Source organism: Camarhynchus parvulus, chromosome 1A (assembly GCF_901933205.1).
Source record: "Camarhynchus parvulus chromosome 1A, STF_HiC, whole genome shotgun sequence".
NCBI lineage: Eukaryota > Metazoa > Chordata > Aves > Passeriformes > Thraupidae > Camarhynchus > Camarhynchus parvulus.
This window is the reverse complement of record NC_044586.1, coordinates 38,769,132-38,795,153: the sequence shown is the minus strand read 5'-3', so window position 1 is coordinate 38,795,153 and position 26,022 is coordinate 38,769,132. Positions and strand designations below refer to the sequence as shown.

Here is a 26,022-nt window from a genome sequence, read left to right as displayed (position 1 = left end):
GACAGTTATCTAAAGGAAGATAGCATTACTATAAATGAAAATATTAAAAGTTTGAAATTTGAAACTGTAAAATCAACTCTACAACTTTTACAAGAATATTTTTTTGCCATCATCTTCTTTACTCCACAATTTAAAAATCTGACTGTATTTAAGAAAATTACCCTGGGTACTTACTTGTGGCAAGTTAGTAAAAATTTGGCATAGGGGTTACAAGACCAGGCCCAAAAAAACCCTGTCCTTTTCCTTTTCCCAGAAAAACCTCAAGAAGCCATACTACTTGCCAAATATAAATAGGAATAATAAATAATTAATATAAATAGAAATATTTTTAATGATCAGTATAAGTGAAAATGCATGATGCATCATTGCAATGCTGGAACTTGTCCATCCATGGCTGCTTCAAGGACAGACAATATTCACAGCCAAGGTGATGGTGGGAATGGGGTAAAAATGGAGGCAGACATTTGCTGTGATGGAGCTGGCAGCACAGGGAAGAAATAGGCACAACTCTGCTATTGCAATGATTTCTGCACCCATGTCCTAGTGAACCACCAGAACTACTGGCACCTTAGCAATAAGAGATTCTTCTTCCCTTTTGATCCTGGCAGAAGGCCAAGGAACGTTATCTCCTGAATTCTAACAGATACGGTATTAACATTTTAGATTGCAGTGACAGATACTGATACAAAAGTTTTTGACTGACTGTTCTATTTTATCTTCAAGGAAATGGCAATTTTTGGATTAGGTTCTGATCCTGATGACTGAAACTCTCAAATCAGGCTCAAGTTAGATAAGAACATCTAATATCTCTCTTCCCGATGCCTGCTAAAATAACTATCATCTTCCTTTGTTTCTATATTTAAACATTAATTACAGTTAGAATTAGGTTAGTGAAAGCTGCACACAAAGCGCTCTCATTTAAAAGAATTTATCTCTGGGCCAAACTTCTACAAGAGATAAGATGGTCCATGTTTGAGACAGCGAATATCACAAAAGAGTTTTTCAATGAAGCAGGACTGACAGAAAAATAATACATGAGTGGATGTGTCCATCTAATATTTTGACAGACCCTACCCACCAGTTTCCAGCCTCACCTGGCAGCTCCTAAGGCATCCACACAAATTCCTCTTCATGTCTACGACTTCCCTCATTTAAATACTGGACATATTATTTTCTTATTCCAGTAAAGAACCTGGGAATATGCAGAACAACTCTTCTGTCCTCTGACAGGTCCACACAACCAGAAGGTGAATTTATCAGCAGGGTCAGACCCCTCAACAAATGTTACAGCACAGGTACTTCAAAGAAGTGCAAACTGAGGAAAAAACAGTACTGCATCTGCTTACCCCTTATATTAGAGCCCCCATAGTGGAAATGGGAGACCTGAATTTGGTGCCCTCTGTAGCTCACTCAAACCATGTATCTTTTGTCCCCAAAGAATGGCATCACCTCCAATCAGGATCACTCAGCCCATTCGAGGGAAACAAGAGGGAGCATGCAGCTCTCTAGTGGTTACTTAGGTGGAAGAAGAAATGTCTTATATCTGGTTTCTGTACTCTGCACTGAGACCACTTTCTGTTTTTACATTAAATACAAATGTCCTCTATTTCTGCATTATGAATGCTGTCTTCTACACAGTGTAAAATCCTCAACAGAAAGGACAAATGTAAACCCATACTAAACCACTATAATCTCATGATGAAGGTGTTTCTACAGAAAGTTTGAATACTTCAGAGACCTCCTATGTAACCATTAGGGCTATTCTCTAGTCTTACCTAGACAGAGTCTCTAAACATCAGGAATGTAGTTTCTTGGTTCTCATGGTCATACCCATTCCCAAACTCCAGGCACGTGTGGCACAGGCTACCTCACAGCACTGGCGCCAGCAGTGTTCCTGCCTCAGCAAGGGGGCTCAGGAAGGCAGACCCACCCAAGAAGGGTGACCTAACCACAAGCTTTAGGGGCTCCTTCATTCAGCTGGATTTTGGAACAGCTCCTCCTCTGCAAGGAGAAACCAAAATTCATTTTCTCCTTGTGAGTAGAAAGACATTCCCTCAGACTTCTAATGTAGTGCAAATTCACAGACAAGTAGGAGCGGCAATTCTGCATCTCGTACGATCTAGTTTATCTATATAATAGTTCAGCTTCTGAGTGACTCTTTTAAAATCAAAATAAATTATCATGTCTTTTCATGATAAGTCAAAAAATATTCAATTACTTATCTACCTAGTAGATTCTGGTTCTGTAAAAAATTCCTTCTGGCATGTAAACATTCATCATTAGCCATATTTTTAAGTTACTTCTTATTTTTTCCAGGATTTAAAACTAATGTTAAACTTATTGTTTTGAATTTTGAGAAATATTAAACTATACTTAGATTCAAAAGCACTCTTCATTTAATTAGAATATTTTATTACATTATCAATTTAAAAAACCCTTAGTGATAAAGTTTATAGATTTATGTATTTTGAAAGAGTTTTTAATTTTAGAGTAGAAATTTTGTGCCACAGTAGTCTCTTCTCTAGAAGGGAGTGCTTGTAATTGGGTATCAGCACATTTTTTTCTCAAAAGGACCAGTTCAACACTTGACACCTTAAACATGGGCTGTGATACAATGGTCATCAAATCAGTTCATGCTCCCTATGACAGAAATAGCAAAAAGGCAGTGATGCTGAACTGATGCCTGCCTGCCACATCTGCCAGCAAACACTGTATGTTTGTACAGGTTTGTTTGTTTTCCAAGGGCTAGCAATGTGTAGGAGGATCAGGATTAGTCTTTATCAGTTTTTCGACTCATACACTTGACAACATCCTTTTGGAGACTGATATGCCTCTCTCCTCATATGTAGCTACTGCAGCACAAATGCTTCTGGTGCTGCAAGCTGATTCTCAGGTGCACGTGTTTGGGTAAGGCACCCATCACCATGGTACCAGGTTCCAGCAAAATGAAGGAAAAAAAAAGCAAAGTTACTGGGTTTTTTTTTTACAGAAGACAGGATAAATGGAATATAAGCATGTGCACAGCCAGGAATCACACTGAAGAACTCCTGTGTGCAGAAAAAAAAAAAAAAAAGAGCAAGATTTGTGTTGTTTTAAACACTGTTTAACATTCTTAGCTCTTGGACTTACTGTCCAGAATGATGAAAATCCAGCCATCAGTCAAGATAATGAGAGCAGAAATCTCTTCAAACCAGACTTCTCAAGAGAAAGAGGGGTGGATTTGGCACCCACACACATCACACTGAAAAGATGTAATCTGAAATCCCAGCTTGTAACCCTGTTGCTCAATTGGTCCTCAGAGCCTTGTTTCCCATGCCCTGCCTTGGCCTCTATTTTTCTGGCTGCTGACTTGGGAGTTTTCATTTCTGCCATATCCCAGATATAAGCACAACAAGTGTAGTCATAGCCTGTCAGAGTCATCTGTTTATATTCCTCCTGAAGTCTGCCTGGAGAGCAGAATGCTCATTAAACAATTTTTCACACACTGATGATCTTTTTCTTCTTGTACTTTTTCTTTTCTTTAACAATAGCTTTCTGAAAAAGAGATGGGTTTGAAAGTTAGTGCAACTAGTGAATAATATGAGTAAGTCAATAGGAAAGTAAAGATTTTTTTAAAATGCAGATTATTGATTTTTGGAATTGTAGGGGCTCCTTCAAAGTCATTAAGGGTTTGTCATGTCAATATGTTAGTAAGGACTTCTATAAATGAAGATTAATGATGCTAGCGATAATTAGGGCTGAAAAAACCTCATGTTTCTCAGTATTTGGAAACTCCATGCAAAGGTGAACAGCTTCAAATTCTCCTTCAATATACCTTAGGTCCATTTTTGCCATGAGAGCAGGGGGAAGATTTTCTATGACACAATGGGAATTCAAACTCCCAGTACCTTTGGAAATCAATGGTAATTGAGCTGCATAACTCTGAGTTTTGCTTTTTCTAAAAATCCCCAGTATAGTGAGTGCAGCTGATTTACTAAATCCACAAGCCAAAATATTTCTGAATATATTTTCTTTCCAAAATAAATTGAACAGGTAAAGTAGCTGCTTTTCCAAATTAAATACTCAAGTCATGCTTCTCGTTGTTATTTTTTCTTCCAAAACTTCATATATTTTGTTAAAGACATGAAAAGATACAAATTAAAGAAGAAGAAGCTTGTTGTTAGCTTGCGGGAATATAAAGCCCCTACAGCTAATAATCTCATTTTTAAGGGGGGCCATGCATTTTTCTATCTATAAAAATTAAATTAAATATTCCTTAAATTATCTCTGCTCTAAGGCTGAGGTTTAAACAACAAACACTGCCCAGATAATCAATGTAGAGTTCTGATGGGGTTCCTCTCACACAGCTAAGTTACAATTAGTGGTGGATTTTTTTTTCTCAATTATGAAGCTCTAAATCCCAAAATAGTCCTTATGGTTATAATTTGTTTCTATGTAATCCATGGTGATAGGTTTTACTCATCAGTTTTCCAAAAAGTACAGCAAGCATACTTTGGCAAAATTTGAATTCCACAGAAGTAAACACAGCTCGACCAGCCCTTGCACATGGAATCAAAATGGTCTGGATATTGGCTTTTTGGATGCTTAAAGAGAAATAATCAAAGCAAAAGAATTCTGAATGCAGGCAAGGACATCATGGATCTTTTCCAATAGACAACTAAACTGGGAAGCCACAGCAGAAATCTGTGTTTTGGTTTGGAGGGGGAACAAGGCTGAGGAAAGGGTATCAGCACAGTTCTTCTCTGGCATGACGCCCACTTGGTGGCCTGCTGGACCACATCAGATTCTGTTTTGTCCGCAGTCAAATTACAACTTGTATAACACTTCGCATAAGTGTCTCTGTATCCTGAAGTCCTTAATCAGAGGGTCATTTTGAAGAAAGGTGTCTTCACACAGCAGAAAAATAACTAGCACCTTGATATATAAAAATACCTGCTCATAAAATCCTTTCATCAGAGTGAACACCATAAAATGTACATGGAACCAGAGAAACTAACTAACTGGGATTTTTTTTAATCCTTCCTCTGGGTTTAACTTCTTAGCTTGTGGTAATGTTCATGTCCCATCCTTGTTTTATCCAGGTTGTTAGAGCTCATTCTGATCTTGTATAAGCAGATAAACAGCCAATAGATGCTATATGACAATGAGAAATGGAGTCCAAAATCCTGTTATACTGCAGATCACATTTCAAGTCCTATTAGCCTGTAAGAAGACACTTGTTTGTGAATCTGGAGAGCTTGATCCTTGTGTTAGGATTAACAGAAACACACATGCAAAAGAAAGACCTTTTTACAAAATTAAATAATCCATCACATGTTGTGCTGGTATGAATACATACATATTAAGGCCTGGAATGACCAAGAGGAAACAAATCTCACATTGTCACAAAAAGTTCCTGCTCAGGTGTTAAGAGCAAAGCATAGAAACCAGACAATACTGTAAAGTCGCATTCTTTTTTTGATGATGAAACAATCTCATTCAATATACATTACCCATGAAGTTAATCTTGGTAGATAACTGCACACAGAAGCATCATATAAGCTACTAAAAATTGTTTCTTTCCAGGAATTCATTTGCATCATATATATCTGCTGAAAACTATTTTCATGAGACAAAATGTTCTCACAATTTTTTTAATTTAATTACTCTTTTTTAGCATTTAGTGAAATGCTAATTCACTGATTAGTGAACCAGTATCAGGAGACACAAATATGCATGAGGAGGAAAGGTTGCATAGACCAGACTTTCTGAATTTGTTGATGGAGGCCACAGACACAACAGCATGATAGAACAGAACAGAATTCCTTACCTTTATGATGATTTGCCCCAGATGCTAATTTCCCCCACAGCGTTACAACAAATATTATTATTAGCAGTTTTCCTTTTGTTGCTTTCTGTAAGTATCTCTTATTCATCCTGAAAACAAAAATACACAAAATTAAATATTTATCTTAAGATTTCTTAAAGATACATATAAGTCTTAAATTCTGCTGAGCTCTAAATGAGGTACATAAAGTAGCAACACAACCTCCCACCCTGGTCTGACAGCACTCCTCGACTCCAGTCAGTACCAGGAGAATTCAGCATCATCATAATTTCTCTCAGGGCACAGTGTTCATAACCACAGCAGACTCCAAAGCTGGCAGAAGGATGAACCAATGCATCTCTGAGCAGGTCTTGACAACCTGAGCAGTTCCACGGCTATGTCTGCAGCCAGTCATGGTCCTGCAGTTGTCTCTGATCATACAGTGGTGTTTTTAACTTTTGGGATTGCAGCTCTTTTTGGATAGTGCAACGAGTCCCAAGGCAATAACAGATCTGAATAAACCTTCAGTTCATGTCTCAATCCTCCTGCAGAGAAATCCTGTTAAGAAGACTTGAGGGGTTTGGAAACCTGAAGTAGAGCAGGGCAGATTCACTACCCTCTCCCTCACTACCTCTGGGTAATGAAAAGATCTGATTTACTGCACCAAGGGAAATTGCACAGAGCTCCCCTCATCTTCTCAGTGATGTTTTCACTGTGACAACAAGCCACCACAGTGGTTCAAGCACAAGATAGCACATGACTTATTTCTCAGTAACCTCCTCCAAAGACAAATACCCCTCCACCTGCCAAAAAGACAAGTTCAGGCATGTAGGCTCTAGTGCTTAAGGATTACAGTTGTGCAGAGAGTGGCAAGAGGTACAGTAATGAGTCCTTCTCTCACTTCTTCCCAGTGGAAGAACCCTAGGGAGCTGGCTATGAAACAGCTCTACACAATGGTCATGTTTCTGCTGATAGCTCAATAGAACAATGATAATTAAACCATTTATGATGATAAAAACCATTTACAATGATATCAAACCATTTATGCTAGAAAAGTTGAAAATTTGATCACTTGGACAAAATTGTTGCTGTATTGTAATGCCTAGAAATGCATTGCTTCATTATGGTTGCACATTTGTCTCCTATTGTATTCCTTAGAAACCCAAAGGAATTCAAGTGCATCTCTTCTCCTCTGCTTGTGTACAGTGCTGTCTTGGGCAACCACAACTCTGAAATGCAGACTGCTGTAATACAGATTTAACCAGTAATATGTTGAAAGTCCTAACTCATTTTCCACTTCTTCAAAACAATTCCTCTCCTTTCAGTAAATTTCTTTCCAGTATAACACCACACGCTGATAAGGCAACACACACCCCACAACTCCACTTATGTCTTCCAGACTTGAAACCAGACCACCTCCCCCAGAACTGCCAATCTTGCTCCCCAGGAGATTGATGAGCAGGCTGTGTGTAAGAAAACAAGACTGAAACTAACAACCCACTGAAGTGTGCACCAAACCCTTTTAAACATGAATTCAGAGCAAACAGAACTCAGCATTCTTTTACAGAAGTCACACATTTATTATGTGTTTCCCAGAGGTTTAGATATCACATTTATTAAGCAAAAGGAGAGAGGAGTAAGCAAGGGCTGCAGCCAGGATGCTGCATGTGCCCCTGAAAGCCTGACTGATTAATAATCACAGCAGAGATCACAGTGTGCTGTGAACCACTCTAAGGTCTTCCTTCTTGCACTGATTCCAGTGCCTTTGGAGTATAAACTGCATATTCATCATCAGCTCCAGGTTTATGAAGCACTCAAAGCTAAAGGGAAATACATTATGTGTCACTGTAAATAAGAAAAAAAAAAATGAGACTAGAATGCACATTCAGCATATGCTCTTTCACAGCTATCTCTGTGAAAAGAATATGAATTAACTCTTTCACTCTAGATTCTCATACTGCACCTGTTATGCTGCTGGTGCCAAGTCATCTCTCATTAAAATCAAATATTTCTTCCTCACCTACATAACATTGCTCAAAACCCAGTGGGACTTGCACCATTAAAGCAAGGTTGAATCTAATACAGTTTCTCCCTGTATTCTGCTGATGCCAGATTCCCTCACTGTGCTGTGAGTCTGGCAGCAAATGTACATCAGAAAATGCAAATGCCTCAGGAAAAAGAGTAGTGGCAGGGGAAAGAGAGAAAACCAGCCTCAGAAAAACCTCAGAAAAAAACCTGCCTGAGAACAGCAGCCCTCAGGATGCATGGCAGAGTGACGATGCAAACCCCTGCACACAGCTGAGCACACCAAAAAGGGGTAAGCTAGCACTGAGAATGTTTTCCGCAAAGCCAGGGAAGGGTTTCAGCTTTGACACAGAAAATCTGGGCTCATTGCCATTGCTAGGTTCCCCAGTCATGAGAAAAACTATTCATCACTTTCTGCACCACAAGCCTATTACATTTTTCTGCACTAGTTATTAGTGGTATTCACCTTTAGAAGGACTAAAATCTAAACTGTGTCTAATCATAGTTTCATAATAAACATAATTAACAGAAAAATCAGTGCAAGGAGCAGTTTGGGACTCATAGTTCAGAGGCCATCAGAAGAACTACAGAAAATAACCCTGATCAGTTAAAGCATTCATAACATACAGCTGTTCAAATAGAAAAAGCTGGAAGATGATGTTAACTTTCAAAGTAATTATGCTATGCAACCCTAGACCCAGACCCGTGATTGTTGCATTGTCACTCCCACTGGTCAGTCCAAGGACAGGCAAAAGGCTGCATAAGCACAAAAAAGATGTGAAGCTTTCTGCTAGGAGAAGTCCTGCTAGGACTGCACACAAGGACCACACTGTAGCAACACAGCCCTAGAAACAAAAACTGAAGGGTTTGTAGTCCAAGAAGCTGAGGTTGGGATGGAGGCACATTATTGACAAAGTGAGTCAGGAGCTACAAAAGAAGGAGGGGACAGAGAGGCCATGAGATATGCTCAGTATCTCACTGCACGCATTATCACCTGGGCTCTGAAACCCTGATGCTGGTTATTTTGTTATGGATTCACAAAACAGCCCATGATAGGGCACTGAGAAGACACTGGGACTAGGTAGCATTTGACCTCAGCTCTGAAATAACTATTAGCCTCTTGCAACCCTCATCTATGTCGGGTAAGCACATCCAGGAAATAAAACTGGGTCCATTTCAGTACTGTCATTACACTAACATAACTGGCTGTGATAAGTAGGACAAATAAGCTCTGAAATGATGTCTGCTTTTACTAGAGGTGACGCAGAGCTCCACAGACAAACCATTGATATTAACCGGAATAGTTTTCTTTTTGAGACATTTATACTTTTATTTATTTTCTTTTCTTCAGAACCTCTCCCTCACTGTGATCCATCCAGCTTTCAATAATGCCACATAAGCCAAATGTGATCAAAACAGAGAATAGGAAAAACCTACACGTGAAAATCAATTTTTCACATGAGCTTTATGTATAACAAAGAATTTCCTTCAGTTTCTAACCTAACATATTGGAAATAAACCCAAGGAATTCTCTGCACTTTCACACAAAAGAGGACATGAAAGTCTGCCGTGTTTGAGTTCATTTTTCAATGTGCTTTGAAGCAAGAAAAAAGAAAGATAGCTCCTTTTGTGGTTCAGGAATGCATTCAAAATATAACAAAAATATGTCACCCACGTAATCCAAACAGGCAGTGGCTGAGTGTGAGATGGCTCTGTTGTGCCCAGCTCTTCACTGACACCATAACACAAGGATTCCTTCATAGGATTTGTTACTTTTGCTCCCTAAGATTTCTTTTGCCTGAAGCACACTCCATGAGACCAACATCAGTGTGGTATCACGAACTCAAGAATAGACTGTTTTAGTGATTAGTGACAAAAAAAGTGCAGGACTTTTTCTCAGGGAGAAACCGTATCTGACGCTGCAGAGGAGTTTCACAAGCGGCCACATCAGCAGAAATCCCTCCCCCTGCCCTCTGTGGCTCAACAACAGCAAACTGTGAATACACTTGTGTTGCACAGGCTCCCCTTGTCACTGCTCCACCTTGCTGTCAGCCCACTTTCAAGAGTAGATGGGCTCCAACCATTCAGCTGTACTGAAAATGCCATGCACAGATGTGTATTTTCAATGTAGCATCCATAAGATTTTGTGATTCTACTTTCTTCCTTCTTTGTTTCGGGACTTGAGGTCAGCCACCTTGCCAACAGTTCAGAATTAAAGGCGAATCACATGGGAATTACCTTATATTGTATGACCAGTGCTAAACTGCCTTGCTGTCTGATTTTAGGTGAAGTAAAAACTCATGTTATCTTTGTTTTTGAGGAGTAAAAACTAAAAGGAAAAAAATAGGTTTTATTCTTCCTTTAAAAGCTTATACACAAATAAAATTTTCATGTTTCCTACGAGTAACAGCATTCTTCTCTGTTGTTCCTTGTTTTTCTTTTCTTTACATAAAACAGATTCTCAAAAAAAACTCTCACAGTTTTTTTGAAGTTGTTCAAAATTCATTCATTCCTGCTTTACATATGTGGGAAGTTTCACTGTCAGTAAAGTTCATTTGCCTTTTGCAAATACACAGACCCTGTGAATGCAAGGGTTCACAAAGAGATACATAAGCCTATTTTTCTACTGAATCCTGACAAAATCCTTAAGAGACAAAAATCTGGTAGAAAATTAGTCCCACATCCTTTTAGTTTAGTTTTTATGACAAATATTTTATTTGCTATTTCAGAAAAAGCCTAAATGAGTAGTAGAAATCACTTGAGACCCCACATCCCTTGTACAGAAATAACGCAGCCATTTAAATTATCTTCTCTACGGTGTTGAATCGTACATTATTTATTAGTTGTGTTAGTTGCTACATCCCACACAATGCAGGTATTTGCAGTTTTATTCAGCCTTTACAGTGTAGACTAATGCAGATTTAAAAATGCCCCCCTGGTGAATAAGGTCGCTTTGTAAAAATAACACCAATGTGACCCCTGTGCATTTGCATATATATAAATTCCCTCTATGACATTCCTGTCATGTTTGCTCAGGGAACAAGCAATTTGCCACTTTCATTACTTCAGGTACATGGTAGCTTGTGAAAATCAATCTTCCTTCTGCTTCATACAACACAGCCTGTAACAGACACAAAGGGCACTCTGATTCCAAAAGGAAGCTGGGGATAGACATGGACACGTTCTCACTTTCTTTGATCCAGATGGGCAATGAAAGAAAGGGAAGAGGCATTTAGCCTAGCAATGCACACCAGTGTCTCACAGGAGATGTGGGAAATCCCTGCATGCAAAGCAGAAGGGGTGGGTTTGTTGTTTTTTTTGGTTTTTTAAAGTTGTTTAACAGTGTGGATATTTCAATAGCCAGAAAAAGTAGTGATAGAGAGCTTAGCCCCCTTACTAAGAAGCATTCAGAAATAGTTAAAGCACTCTGGGCAGATGGATACACCAGTCTTGTCACTGTTACTTTGTTAAGTGTAGCAGTGGAAGCAGACGGAAGATTTTGAGGATTTAATGCCATAAAGAGGACTTTTGAAAGGCTACTGTGCTGAAACTTAGGACTCTGAGGCAAATTAAATCTTGACAGAAGTCCTTTAGCATATGATTGATAGGTATGCTCATTTATTTCTTTTATTTAAATCAGTGTAACTTAAGCACATGCTTAAATTTAAGCACATGCAGAAATGTATGTACACAACATGAGTTCTTGGAAACAGATTAGCAAGTGAGCTTTTATAAGAGACAGTTTCAAGAAAAGAAAATATCTCAAATATCTGAAAAATAAAAATTACGGAATATATGAAAACATGCAATAAACAAAAAAAAAATCTTCTTTGCATACTTCAATTAGTTTCCCAGCAGAGGGAAACTGTAGACAGATGCACATACAGGTAATTACATTTGCCAACAGTCTCTTAGCACTTGGATGAGAAATTTACATATATATTATTGTTTCCAAAATCTGATAAGCATGAATGCTCAAATTGCCAGAGGTATGAAATGCTTTAGGCACCTAGCTGCATTCCATCTCCCAGCTAGAAACATTGAGAGATGATGGAAAGAACTTATTTCTTCCAAAAGCTTATGTATGATTGTGATAATGTTCTTCCCTCTAAACTGCTATCAATGTTAATGTCCCCTGATTCCAGATTAACCCCAGTTCTCTGTACACACAGTTGATAGTAATTTTCATCTTCATTAATTTTCCAATACAACACCTAATTGAAAGCAATGAAGAAAGCAAAGAAATTGTAAACAAGAAATGCACAGCCCTTCTAGCCAGCTTCAACTCAAACAATACAGATGTATTTACCTGACTAAATTTTTTTCTTGGTCATTTCATGAGGACCAGCAAAAAAATGTTCACCTGATGAATGTCAATGCTGACATGTTACTCAGTATGGAGAAAGAAAATCCCATGAATTTTTGGGAGGTTAGGTTTTATGCTTCTATGTATTTATGAAAATAAAAAAGTAATAATCTAGCCTTAAACCTACACTTTCCATTCACTGACTTTTTAAGTACTAGCATAAAACATTACGGAATATTTAAACATCCAAAGTATTAAAACATCTTTAAGCTGCCCAATGATGTCCAACAGCTTTGTGAAGTAATCTCTGACCATGAAGTGCTCAGTATTAGAGGGTACTTAGGCTCCAGTTCTCATCATTTTCTCTGATATTATCATGCCACTTTAAACTATTTTTCTCCCTGTTTCTATGCTTAAGGGAGCTTTAAGTTGCAGAAGGTATGAGCTATTCACTTAATCATCAAGGCAGCAATATTTGCTTATATCTTACATGTGATCCTCCTGCAGATGGTTATTTAAATTTTCTTTATTCATATCTCACTAACCAATCAAAAGCTTAACCATGAAAAAAAAAATAACTGTGCAATGAGCTTTGAACAAAATGTCTCACTAAGATCTGAATCACTAGGTGTACTGTGATTTCATAAAGGCCATGCAGTGGCAGAGATAAGCCTCCAAATCTAAGGCAAAGAAAGCATCAAATATTAGTGAGAATGGGAACTGAAGTGCTCATATTTAAAAGCAAGGACAAAAATGATCTGGGCAAGTGTAAGCCTATTAGTGTGACCTCTTCAGTTTGCAAGAGCTATGAAAGCTTTGAAGAAAAAGACAAATTAAAGACAGGGAAGTAAATAGAACACAGGATAAAATGAAGCAGTGTTACCAAAGGTAGCTCATGCCAGACTAACTTGACAGCTCTTTTTGATAACTCATTTTCCAGACAAAGAAATGAGGTAGATATAATTTGTCTAGTTTTAGATAAAGTATTTTCTACAGTGTCACTACAGGACTTCTACATTAAGCAGAAGATGCTGTGGATTACAAGAATTGAAAGGTGGATTGAATCCAGGTGCAGTACCAGCATGTAGTACAGAAAGGGAATATCGGGGATTAATAGCATTTGTGCTGTAAATTAGGAACTTATCATCTGAAACAACATGTGTAAAACCAATTTGTTTCTTTAAGCTGATCATCAAGAGCACATCATTATTAATATGACACAAGATGGCTGTAAAAAAAGGCAAATCCTATAAATTATTAATTTATATATTTCTAATAAAGACACAGAAGGATAAGTATGAAGTTTCTTAAACTATCATTCAGAATTATCTACACAATTCTGGCCAGTCATCTTTATGAAAGTGAAACTGAATCCACAAAAAATATGGGGACTGTCTTCCAGTCAGAGGAATAAAGTCTCTACCACAGGAGGAGTTTTGAAGAGCTTGGCTTGTGAAGCAAAGGAAAGGCTGAAGGGAAACGGAGAAATCAAAAGGAAATAAACACATTGCAGGCAAAAAAAACATATCCATAAGAAGTTCATCAGATGGTATCTTGCCAGCAGGCAGGATCAGGACACAGCTCAGTGATTCTGGGGTCTTGTCTCTATGTCAATACGACGATTCCTTTCTTGCACTCTAGTACAGGAACACAAGAACTAAGTTTTTTCAAGTAGAAAACTATAAGCAAGTTCAGCATTTCACAGTAAAAAAAAAAAAACTGTGAGTGTTCTCACTAATTTCCTGAACCCACATTGTGCTCCACTCCAAAACTAATCACACTGATGAAGATTAGATTAAGACAAATATTCCTTCTTATTATTTTAACATCTTCAAGGCATAATTGACATCTCGGTGTCAAAACATTTAAGTTGACCCAAAAAGTCACAGGTGAATTATTCAGTACCAAAACCACTTTTTTACTAACTTTAGTGAGCTAAAGTCAAACTGTTGAGCATGAGTGAGTATTCCATAATTAAGGCTCCCTCACTTTATTTAAAATTCACTCTCTTTTGTACCACTTACGTTTTAAATTTAAAATCTTTGTTGTATTGTCATCCTGTTTTTTAACAATGACAACATGGAAATGTAAAACTGGCAAGCGTAACAATTGTCAAGATATAAAGAAGTCTTGTTTCCCACAAGAGCAGAAACAAAGAAAATGCAGAAAATATGTAGAAAATGTAGAGATGTAGAACCTAAAAATTATGTACTTTCAAGTGCAAATATTTTTAGATAACAGAAGAAGCTGTTATCTATACAGCTTCTATATATACTATATATATTAGATGTATTTTGAAAGTTTGGATACAGGAATTTAAAAATCTCTGTTGTTATTACATCTATTTAAAGTGACTACTGTCTTAAACATAAAATCTTTCAATCAATAGTGGAAGACTAATTCTGGAATTCTTACGTGGATATGAGTATAGATGGAGGCCATCATTATATTACACAATCTTGTCAGACCTGAAATTTTTATGTTCAGATTCTATTGCATGAATATTCAAGTGAAAGTTAATTCTATTTTTTTTTTCCCTGAAGAACTCTTCTGGCAGATAACACTATGAGAGACCTCTGCAGATGAACAGGGAAGCAGGACTCTGACTAAGCTCTACCCTGCTACTTTCATGGCAATTATATCTGTCAATAGGCATTGTAGCATTTCTGACAAATAATTGTAGGTTTGAGCCTAATCTATGTTTTATACCTGACTCCTACACATTTTGGGCCACGCTTGAAAGTAAGGGTTCAAGTGTAAATAAAAATGACAGGTTGCTCAAATCACAGAAAAATATGAAGCTTGCTTGTGCAATGACCAAAAATAGTTCTAACAGTTGACATAACACACTAAGAAGAGCAGGGAATTGTCAACTGGGAGTAAAACTAGTTGAAACACAGCTGGAATGTGTTCCTCCACTCTTTTAATGTCAAGTCCTAACCCATGCTCATTTGTCACAGCCAGCACAGGCACAACCTTCAGAGAAAAAAAGTGAGATCAAAGTTAGACCTGACTTTTCCAAAATATGGATCTGGTACACAATGCAAATCTCTATTCCTGAGGATATGCATAGAAGAAGACCTTTTTTACTCTGAGAGATGCTAAAGGAAGGCACAAACAACCTTCAGCCACCAGCTGGGGAGTAGAACGTGAAGTCTGGCAGGTAATCCAGATACAGTGTCTTGTACTCAGCAGAGGTATGCCCACATAGAAGAAAATATGAATTTTCTACTCATACAAATGAAAAATGGGGTTTTTTCTCTCTGCACAGGGCTTTATCAAATACTAGTGGGGTTTTGGCCCTGGCACTTTACCTAATCTGTTGCATAGACTGTAATAATTAATGCTGTCTTTAGAATCACCCAATATGCTCTCGGTCTCTACTTCCTTGTCAATATTCTAAAACAATAAGATATTATTAATACCAGCTCATACTGAAAACAGAAAATTCAGGGTATTCTTGTGATGGCTTGCTAGGAATTAATTCAAGCTAGGTCATTGCTTAATGATAGCTGAAGTATCTAAATGGCTCCCAGTTTTCCTTGAAAAATAAAATCTCTTTCCCACCTCCTTTTCAAATATCCTCTTTTGGAAGGTAACAGCAGCTGTGTAAGAGTCATATGGAGCTTCAACCCTGATTTTCATCCAAGTGAGTCTACCTCAAGAAATGATGCACTCTCTTTGGCATGTACTATGCCTGCCTTGAAATGGCATTTTATTATGGCCAGGAGCTCACTAAGTAACCAGTCATAACGCCCCTCTTAAATTTCTATACCCAGCTTCCTGCTGCATGATATGTAGTTTGAGACTTGTAGGTAGTGTACAACAGGAGAATTAATGACAAAACAAGTCAATAAATAGTGTTTTGTTCCTCTAGTTCCTTGGACTCTTACAAGGGGCACTTATATCTGCATTTCAATTTGGAGCTGGACTTTGATTTTCAAACAATTTTTCAAATTTTCTCCATTTGCTATGGTCTGTATCATATCATGGAATGATTCTGGAATGTTTCACAGCAAATTAATCCCTTTTAGATGAAAATTAAGCAAAAAATGAGCCCAAGAGTGAATCTAATGCATTCCTACAGTTTAGGGGTGTTCCCTTCAGGGCATGAGGGCTTGTCAAATAAAACTTTCTCCACTAAATTAATATCATGTGGACATCATGCCCTCAGCAACAACAGTTTGGGTCTACAAAATCACTTCTGCAGGGATAAACTGTTTGCTAATGTAGATGCAACCCTATAATCTCATGAGGAAGGAGATAATTATTATAATTATTTTATACTTGTACAAGATGCCCTTTAGGTTGTGATTAATCTGAAAAGCTTTTCAGATCCTCAGAAAACCTCAATGGCATGTTGAAAGGGACCTGTCACTCAGGAGGCCCTCAGACAAGTTCTGATCTGCATTTTAGGGCCATTATTCCTACTGTGACACCACAGCATAGGGAAAAGACAGCTTGTGTACCAAAGTCAGGGAACAGTTACCTGCAGTACATCCCCCTAATTTAGAGCATAGAATGAAGAATAAATTACTTCAAATTACCCAGTGAATTGTTCCCTTTTGTGAAACAGCAAAACCCTTATCTTTTAATGCAATTAACAACAAGAGCCTTTCTGTCTTTTTTTTTTCCACGGGAAGTATTACCTAATCTACAAGTAGCTCTACTGTTAAGAAAAGCACAACTGATTGTAAAACTGCCAAACTGGATGCTTTACTGGCTCCATACCTGCCATTTTCAGCCATCAGAATATAGACAGTTTCTCCCTGAGTCTGGTAGCCAAGCTACCGATAGTGACGCTGCTGAGCTGGTTGACACTTTTAGGTGAATAATATACAGAAAATGACATGCTAAAATGGAAAGCCTAAGAAATTACTGAGTGGCAGTGGGACAGACACTGGATAGCAACGACCTGCCCTGCTCACCATCTACATCTTCCAGCCCATAGGGAAGGCACTGGCTTCATGTTGCCCTGGCAGACAGGACTTGTGTAAAGAACTGAGCCCAAGAACAATTTTGTTGACTTTATCAATAAAATATAAATGTCATTATTCATAATTAGATCAAGATCCTTTTATTCCAGCCTAACAATGTGAAATGTCCTTGAATTAGAAGTTTATAAGAGTGAACTAAATTTCAATAAAGATTATTTTTCTTCCTAATGCAGCCTTGGCTCAGAAAATACTCAGATATTACCATATTTACAGCAGGTTTAAATGTTCCTAACAAATTCTGCATTTGCATTCTTATGCATGCTTAGTGGAACAACAAAAATTATTTACTTTTATTTGCATATTATTATTAAAGAGAGCTCTGTCATTATACTTTCGTAACAATTACATTAGCAGCACCAGTATTAGAGACAAGGATATGCAGAATTTCATGCAACTTGCTCCTAAGCAAGAGGTTACAGTCAGTGTTTGTAGTATTCATGATTAAAGAGTGGGTTGGTTTTTTTCCTTTTCATTCTTCATTTTATAATAATTAATTGGAACTGTATAGGAACTCAACCAAGTAATGTCTAATTTGCTGCCAGTAATAATCTAAATTTGGTAACATACAAGAGTAGTACAGTCAACTAGGATCCTTTTAGTGCTGTATTTTATGAGACTCCATTAATAAGAGAGCATTACTCTCTAAATGTACAAGACCAGAAAAGGGTCTTTAGGTAAGAAATAGAATTAGCTAGTATGACATAGGAATGGCCATAAATGAAAGATGTTAGAAAATTACCAAAACTTCTAAAGATAAATGGTGAGATAGAAAGGTTTAGAATGCTATTTCAATGAAATTATGACTAAATTTTAATAAGGGAATGTTATATTTTGCAAGAGTACAGTTATAATACTGTTCATATATTACTTACTAAGAAAAAATGGTATAATAATATTTCCATATCATTTCAGTCACAAATATAGCTATTGCAGTACCATCACCATTAAAGGAAATGATTATGAGTTTGCCAGACTTGTAGGAGACTATATGTACAATACTGAGATCAGCAGTTCATAATATATTCTTTTAATTTTGGAAAATCACCACTGCTCTCAAAATTTAAAGAGAAACAAAATACAATATAAGCCAAAGTGTATTTCCTCCTGCATCAGTTAATTTTATTTCATTTTAACAGCTATCTGCTTCGCTCTTCCCAAAATCCTTGCTCGTTAAAGGTGAAAGCTCTTCTTACAGCACTGACTCAAGAAAGGACTTCCTCAAACCAGGAATTCTCTGGTTTTATGTTGCTCCTTGCATAATTTGCAGTTGCAGCTGCTGGCAATGGGCCTCCATTTCAGCTGCACAGTGAAGGAAGAACATTTTCCCCAGTGCTTCTCTGGAGTCTCTGATATTCAGTGTTTCTCTGAAAGCTCCCAAAGTCCAATAATTAGACAAGAACTTCAATTGTAATTATCTTTTGCAGTTTCACAGAAAATGGGGTTTCTAAAGGCAATGAAACAAAAGGATCCATTTTCATGTATTAAAACCTTAAGAACTTGAAAAAAGATTAACTTAAATTTCCAGACAATCAGATTTGGCAAGTACTGCCAAATTTTTGATTTGGAAATAATCAGTGGAGTCACATATTTATTTTATGCCCCCTTTTCCAAATTATTTACAGATGCTGCATGGAAATTTATTCTGGATAGCTATATTAAGCATAATCATTTCACTTATATTGCTATTGTTCATGTTTCATTAATATAAATGCTGAACCAGGAATATAAACCATTTGCATAACGTAAGTCACAAATTTTGGAAAGGGGAATTTTCCCATAATTTCCTTACGTAAACTTGGAAATTTCAGAGAAAAATGAAATTGAAATTTCAAGGTCAAGGTGTGTTAGTGGTTTAAAAAATGCTGCCTAAATAATGAAAATTACTTACCACAGAAATGCATATATTTAACTAAAAGCTACTAAGGTAGATGGAAGTAAAATTCTGATTAAGACTTCTGGTTTGGATTTTTTTCTGTTTCTTGTAATAGTTAATAGCATATACATCTTCCTCTTTTACTGGTATCACAGCAATGCATGTTTGGTTTTCACTGGCTAACCCAAATGCTGCTAAATCTCCTGTGAATGGCAGGAATGAGGATGAATTCACATCTCAGAAATAAATCTGGAAACAAGAAGTGCCATGAATGTGTAAATATATTGTCTTCAGGTATTTCCAGTGGCTGACTTTCTCCTGTATGTCCAGTCTAATATATTTTATTTGCTGGTGGCAATTCATGTTTCTTCAACAGAAAAAAGGAGGACTAAAATGAGGTTGGAAGAAAGTATCTAGAGGACACTTCTCTGCACAGTAAGAGCAATGTCTTTATCCAATCCTATGTTCCCATTGTATTTCACCTAAGATAGCATACAGCTGATGAACATAAACTGTATGCTATGACCTCAAAGTTTAGCAGTCATCTCAAACTGCTTGTCATCTCATTAACTGCAAGATGTGCAAAGTATTTACATGAACAAATAATGGAATGAAGTGGGAAAGCAATTCTCCAATATGTATTGTTCCCATAAATACAAACCACTATATATTTCCAGTGCACTGCCAGCCAGATTAAGCTCATCAAATACCAATTCCTTGCTCAGCTATAATGAAAATCTTTTACATGAGGTAAAAGATAAATGGGACATTTGTCATGATGGCTGTAATTCAGAAATACTCATCTACAGGCAGTATAAGAAAAAAAAAGTTAGTCTTTAAGTCTCACCATAATTTTTTCTATTGTGGCCTGTTCCTCAAAGTATTATATTTGTCAAATACTAACTAAAAATGAAAATGCTATGTATTATTATCGCTTGAGTGATGCCAGTAGGTATATATGAATTAATAATTTGAAAAGCAGGGATGGATGAGATGAAACCCACTCAATGGAGTTCTTGACTTATCCACCAAGAGTGTATTAAACAGCTGCAATTTCCTCTTTTCACAGTTATGACAACTATCCCCTCCTGGTAGGAGCAGCACCAATTGCACACTTATGCCAGGTACTGAAGTGTGTTTGTTTGAGAGCATTTTGTTCACTCTAGTCTTCTGTCATGCAGAGTTCTCCACTTAAGTTATTGTTCATAGAATACTCCAGGGCACTGGTTCTGGAAATTAAACACCCAAATGAGATTTAGAAAAACTCTATTCTTTTACATAATTTTCCAGAATACCAGAAGTCCTGACATACCCTTAAAAGGTATTCTGTGTTTGTTAGCTTCCTTTATTACTGAAAAGAGCATAGATGATATTTCACCCAGAAAAAGCTGTGATTTCATTATTTTGAAAACTGGAACAGTAGTCTACTATGTTCTTGTGCTGGCCTTAATCTCTCTAGAATTAGAGAACTGCTAAAATTTCTGCATTTTTTGTTGTCCTCAAAAAATAATTTTAAAAAATCTAAAAACAAAAGCCAGAAAAATTATCAGAATATAAGACCCCATAATATACACGCTTATATGCTTTACAGCTTTTTAAATCCTTGAAATAAGGACTTTGCTTTTCTAATCAGAATTTAACTCCTGTTGCTTTAAAATTCATCACTAAAAATGTATTCCAGTTGAGAGAGTTTGACTAGTATCAAGAGTTTTGATGAACCTGGTAGCCAGATGGTGACTCTTGGTCTGAGGTTTGGTGTTACTTAGCTGGCTTTTAGCTTTTGTTCTTAATAGGTATGGCAAATATTGTATCCTGCCACTATTATATTTTAGCATATATAATTGCCAAGTTCACAAGAAACCAGCCCACTGCTTCTCCCAAACAGATGGTGAAAGTTGATTTTAACACTGTAGCGAGACTTGTTTTCCAAAATGCTTGCATAGCTTTATGAAGTGTAATTGCTGTTTGGTATGCACATGAAATATCAGCTCATGAGCGTGTATGCAGTTAGAGGCCAAATATGCAAGGTGTTGAGCTCTCTAGCCTGGAACTCTGCACTGGGAAAAGTTTTAGTATTTTAGTATTTACAAGCCAGCACATGTTCCATTTTCTGCGAAGCTGGGGCTACACCTTCAAGTCCTGGGAGACACAAGATCTTAATTAACCCTGGTGTCCATTCTGGACATTATTTACCCCTTCATTATATATCTACTCTTTTATTAATTTTAAATGTAGGCAATTTACAGCTGTACAAGTCAAATAGACATATAACAAAAATTAATTTTTAAATTAATTTCTACTTTAATTTCCAAGTTAAATCTATGGGTGCTGCAAAATCAAAAGTGATCTAGAACAATGGTATAAAAACGAAGAGTTTACATGAACTCTTCTTGGCAAATAAAAAGTACAAAAACAACAGTAGGTAACATGAGTTAGAACTGTAGGTCCTAATATCTCCCAGCAGCCTTTGAAGTTCAAATCTGGATCTGAACCCAAAGCCCATGCCTCACCAATCATTAAGAATTGTAATATCTGAGAATAACTTGTGTGCAAAAAAGACAAAATAAGAAACTTAAAAGCAGTAAAACCACCTCTTGACATGCCCCACAAAGCACAGGAATACAGCTAGGGACATGCATTGGAGCAGCCTGTCTGCCCCGATGTGACCTCAGAGCTCTGTGCCACAGCAAGGGGTGCTCGTGTCCCCAGCCAGTCACAGCAGCCCTCGGCCACAGCGACAGTGGCAGCCACAGCCCAAGAGCCGCACTCTGCTGGAAAACAATTGCCAGCAGCCAAGAGCACTGCAACAGCCTCCTAAACCTCCCCTTACCTCAAAGGACCTGGCCCATATATTTTATAAGAGAAAGTATTAAATACAATTGTTTCACATAAGTACAGTCCTATTCACACTGAAGCCACATATAAATGGCCGCAGCTTTCCCACCGCACTCAGCACAGGACTAACTCCAGCAGCAAATGTCCAGAAAAATAAACAAGAGCTACAACAAGTGGCGTCCAAATAACACGAAATCCTACCAACAAATGAACCATCAAATTAGCAGGTCACTGATATAAATTGGGATCTTTGAATACTGCAAAATATTATTCATTTGTACAGCAAAAGTCTGATTCCTTACATTGTTACACAAAGGCTAGGCTAGAATAAATATAATGGATTAATGAATAATATGAGAGAATGAATAGTATGCATTATGCTGTGGGAAGATAATGATGTGGCATTAAATAGATCAGCTATTATGCTTCCTAGATTTCAATAATGTAGTTAAGGAAGAGCAAATAGGGCAAAAAGAAGGAGTGAAAGAAATGTAATGTTGTTATTAAAAATGTGTGCCTAAGGACCTTATGTGTATATTCCCTCACAATTTAATCTGATTAACAAAATGCAATAATTTTCAGCTCAGTACTACTTATGGGAAAAAAAAACAAGTTTTCATCTTATGTAAGACTTTGTATAAAATACTTCTCAGCTCAAGATAGCTAGCTATTAGAGATCCTGCATAATTTTATGACACAAAGTAGGGCTTATCACACATTTCACATCTAGACTGTAATGTAAAAAATTGGATCCAGTCATTGCTGGGTTTGACTGACTGGAACTAAACATGATGGGAATAAAATACACATTCTTTTCCAAATGCAAGAAGAAAGGATGTTCTCATTAAAATGATTTGCTGATACGACTTAAAACAATTTATTTAATCTTCACCTTTTTTATGTAAATATCCTTCAACTGAGAATTTAAAAAGTATAATTTAAAATAGATTTTGTAAGTATAATGAGATGCTCTGTCAGATGGGAAGACAAATTAAAAGTGCAATTCACACTGTTACAGCAGCACTGCCACCACAGAGCTACTAATCTTTTGCACAATGCTCACAGTAGAATGTACTCCAGTCTCTGTGGGGCACGTGATTATAGACTCACAGGGAGACTGGGATTTAAATTATTCATCAATGCGGATTTCCTTTTGCAGAAAAATTAGTGTACCACATAAATAGCAAAACTGTTAATTCTTGGCCTTTTGCAAATTAACTGCCTGGTAACAGCATCTGCTATTACGGGCTAGCTTCCCTTGCAGTTACAATAGCAATTTTCTTTCAAACTGAAAGCTGTATACAAAATAATGTAGAATATCCTCATAGCCAATTACACGTCCAGAATGCATTGGGTCCTTTAAGAGCAAACAGCCATGCATAAGCCTGTCAAAGACCTGATGGCTGCCAGAATATGGCCACAACCTCTATGTCCAGAGAACAATTCCATCATAACTATGGCATGCCTTTACATATGAACATCTAGAGGGAATAGGATATCATAATTTTCCTGAAAAAGACTTGCAGTTTCCAAGACTGGCAGGTATGGATTTCCAGTGGAGTGATATGTGCTTCCATCCATCTATTAACCACAAGAACAGTATAAGCTCATTATCTACAAAGTCAAAATTCATCAACATCTAGTATTTATTAAACTTCCACAAAGTGGTACCTGCTCCATTTGGGCAGCAGAGGTTGGCAACATTTGTGACATGTCAAATCCATCAGCATTTCAGTGGAGCAATACCGAAGTTGGTTTCTTCTACATTTGAGGGAACTGTCATAAAAGTTTCAACCTATGAGACAGATTTAAATAACTTATTCCTAGCAGCTTCACTGAAAATATACATTGGGCACAAAGATAAGCAGATGCCTAAAGCTGGGCCATTATAAAAAAAAAGGCAGAACAAATTAGTGAAAAGAATGCCTTAGCTCCTTTCTTCGTGCCTAGAATGGTACTTTGGACTTGTGGCTCAAAAATTGTAACCAACTAGACGTTATAAAAAATGAAAAGGTTTCACAGAAAAACACTTTTGACAGTTACTTCAAAAAAAGCAAATATCCTTGATTTTAATACATAATTTAATGCACTGCTCCTGCCTTAGGAATGAAACAGTCAAAAGTAAGAACTAGTATCAAGAAGGAAAGTACCAAACTCAGTGAAATTTGAATGAAATGGCAACATTAAAACTACAGGAAAGAAATAATCAAAGACACTACCTAAATAATTAAGTGCAAAGAAATGCATACAGGTTGATACAGGCCCAAAACACACCATCTCCAGTTCAATATGTGAAATGTTTACCTTTGAAGCCTGAAAAGTAAACAAAAGTGTAACTTCTGCCTAGACTTCAGTTGCACAGAAATCGAAGCTGCCCATAATGAGACACAATATGGAAATTTGTCCATTATGTCAGATTTCAGTTTACAGTTCTGAGAACTCCTATGACAACATTTTGGTCTTACAGGACAAATTACATTCTCATTTTAGTATCGTTCTTTATGTACCACAGTAACCCTGCAATGGAACTTTAATGGATGTGGATCAGTCCTAGGTCTGGCCAGTAAATCCAAATATTTCAGTTAGTCTGGACCATTCTCTCCTGGAAGGTCAAAACCTCTACATACAAAAAACTTTGGGAACACAATCCAGTGTCCCCAGAAATTCAGTTATATCAGTTATATAGTCAGCCTTCTCTCTTGCCATCTGAAGGACACTCGGAGAATATGCAGACCAGCCAGGACTCTTGTCTTTTACTCGTGACTATCGATGGAGGCAACCTGGCACACAATGCTGTATTTCCTATAATCATGATCCCAATACAAATGCTCACAGTCCAAGAAGATCTGTCTACAGGAGCTGAAAATATCATTTGGGACACAAACCAGACACTTCTAGAGGAAGACTTTGCTGACTTACACATTGCTTTGTTTAAATGCTGACTTTTTAATTTTTGCAAATATGTTCAGGATAATGAAGAGGGATGTATTTTTCTCTATAAGAACATAGTCAATCTTAATCCCTAAATAAGTAATTATTACTGATTCTTCTGTGACAAAATCCATGAGGAGTAAATTGCCACAACCATTAAGTTCTAGAGACTGAGACACTCCACCCAGGAATATACACCTGAACCTAATCCAATAGGAAAAATAGTCTGTAATACTGTATTACTCTTCTTGTAATACTCTTCCCAGTTTTTGGTTCAGATAACACTATAATTTAAAAATACATCAGATTTCATTATCTAGAAGAGGTTTATTTGTTACTATGAACAATTCTGTTTTTTTCAAGAACAGTATTCAATTAATTCACTTTCCCTCTCACTCCATCACAGAAGCAAAGCAAAATAGCACATGGAAATCAGTCCTGGTTCCTAATTATTTTATGACAATTTGTAGCCCTGACAGATGCAGATGCAGTTTTTATTTCAGTTAGGTTTCAGATGTTAAGCTTTTTTTTTTCACCAATGTATGTGAATTGAAAAATTTATTCTGAAATTATTATCAGGAAAAAACAAGCCACAGAATCACAGAATGGTTTGGGTTGGAAGGAACCTTCAAGATCATCTAGTTCCAACCCCCTGCCCTGGGCACAGACACCTTTCATACATCAGTTTGCTCCAAGCCTCATCCAACCTGACTTTGAACACTTATAGGGGCAGCAAAAGCACTTCTCTGGACAACCTATTGCATAGTCTCATCACCTTCAGAGTAATGAATTTCTTCCTAATATCCAATCTAAACCTATTCTTTGCCAGTTTAAAGCCATTCCCTCTTGTTCAATCACTATATGCCCTCATTAAAAAAGTGCATGCAGTGACAGAACAAAAAGAGTAATTCTAAATAACATTCAGGGAAGTCTTTTTCATATAATCTTCCTTACAAAATTTCTATTCAAATTATCCTAACTATCTGCACATAGACACAGACAGCATATTTGACTTCTAATGGACAGAACACCATATAGTGATGATGACCTGAAGCATTTCTCCTGCAAATTTAGATATCGTCCCAGGAGAGCTCCAGAATGCCAATGCTTTGGACACATTTAAGTATAAAAGAAGTAAATCCTTTCATTTAAATGCAACTGGTTTTAAACATAATCTTTCCCTTTTAAATGCCATTTATTTCCAAATATGTATTTCAGCCTTTATTCCTCTAATTAAAAAGTAACATAG

At 37.0% G+C, this 26,022-nt stretch overlaps 1 protein-coding gene across 4 annotated transcripts in view; it reads right to left on the bottom strand.

Annotated features, from left to right (window-relative positions):
• The window catches only part of TAFA2 (TAFA chemokine like family member 2), a 101,147-nt gene that overhangs the window by 63,476 nt on the left and 11,649 nt on the right, over positions 1–26,022 (bottom strand). For all 4 annotated transcript variants that reach the window (XR_004061174.1, XR_004061175.1, XR_004061176.1 and 1 more), the window contains exon 2: positions 5,810–5,916. Coding sequence is in view for 1 of the 4 variants with exons in the window: in XM_030959434.1 (XP_030815294.1) it covers positions 5,810–5,916 (107 nt within the window). In the remaining 3 variants the exon portion in view is untranslated. The remainder of the gene's footprint in view (positions 1–5,809; positions 5,917–26,022) is intronic.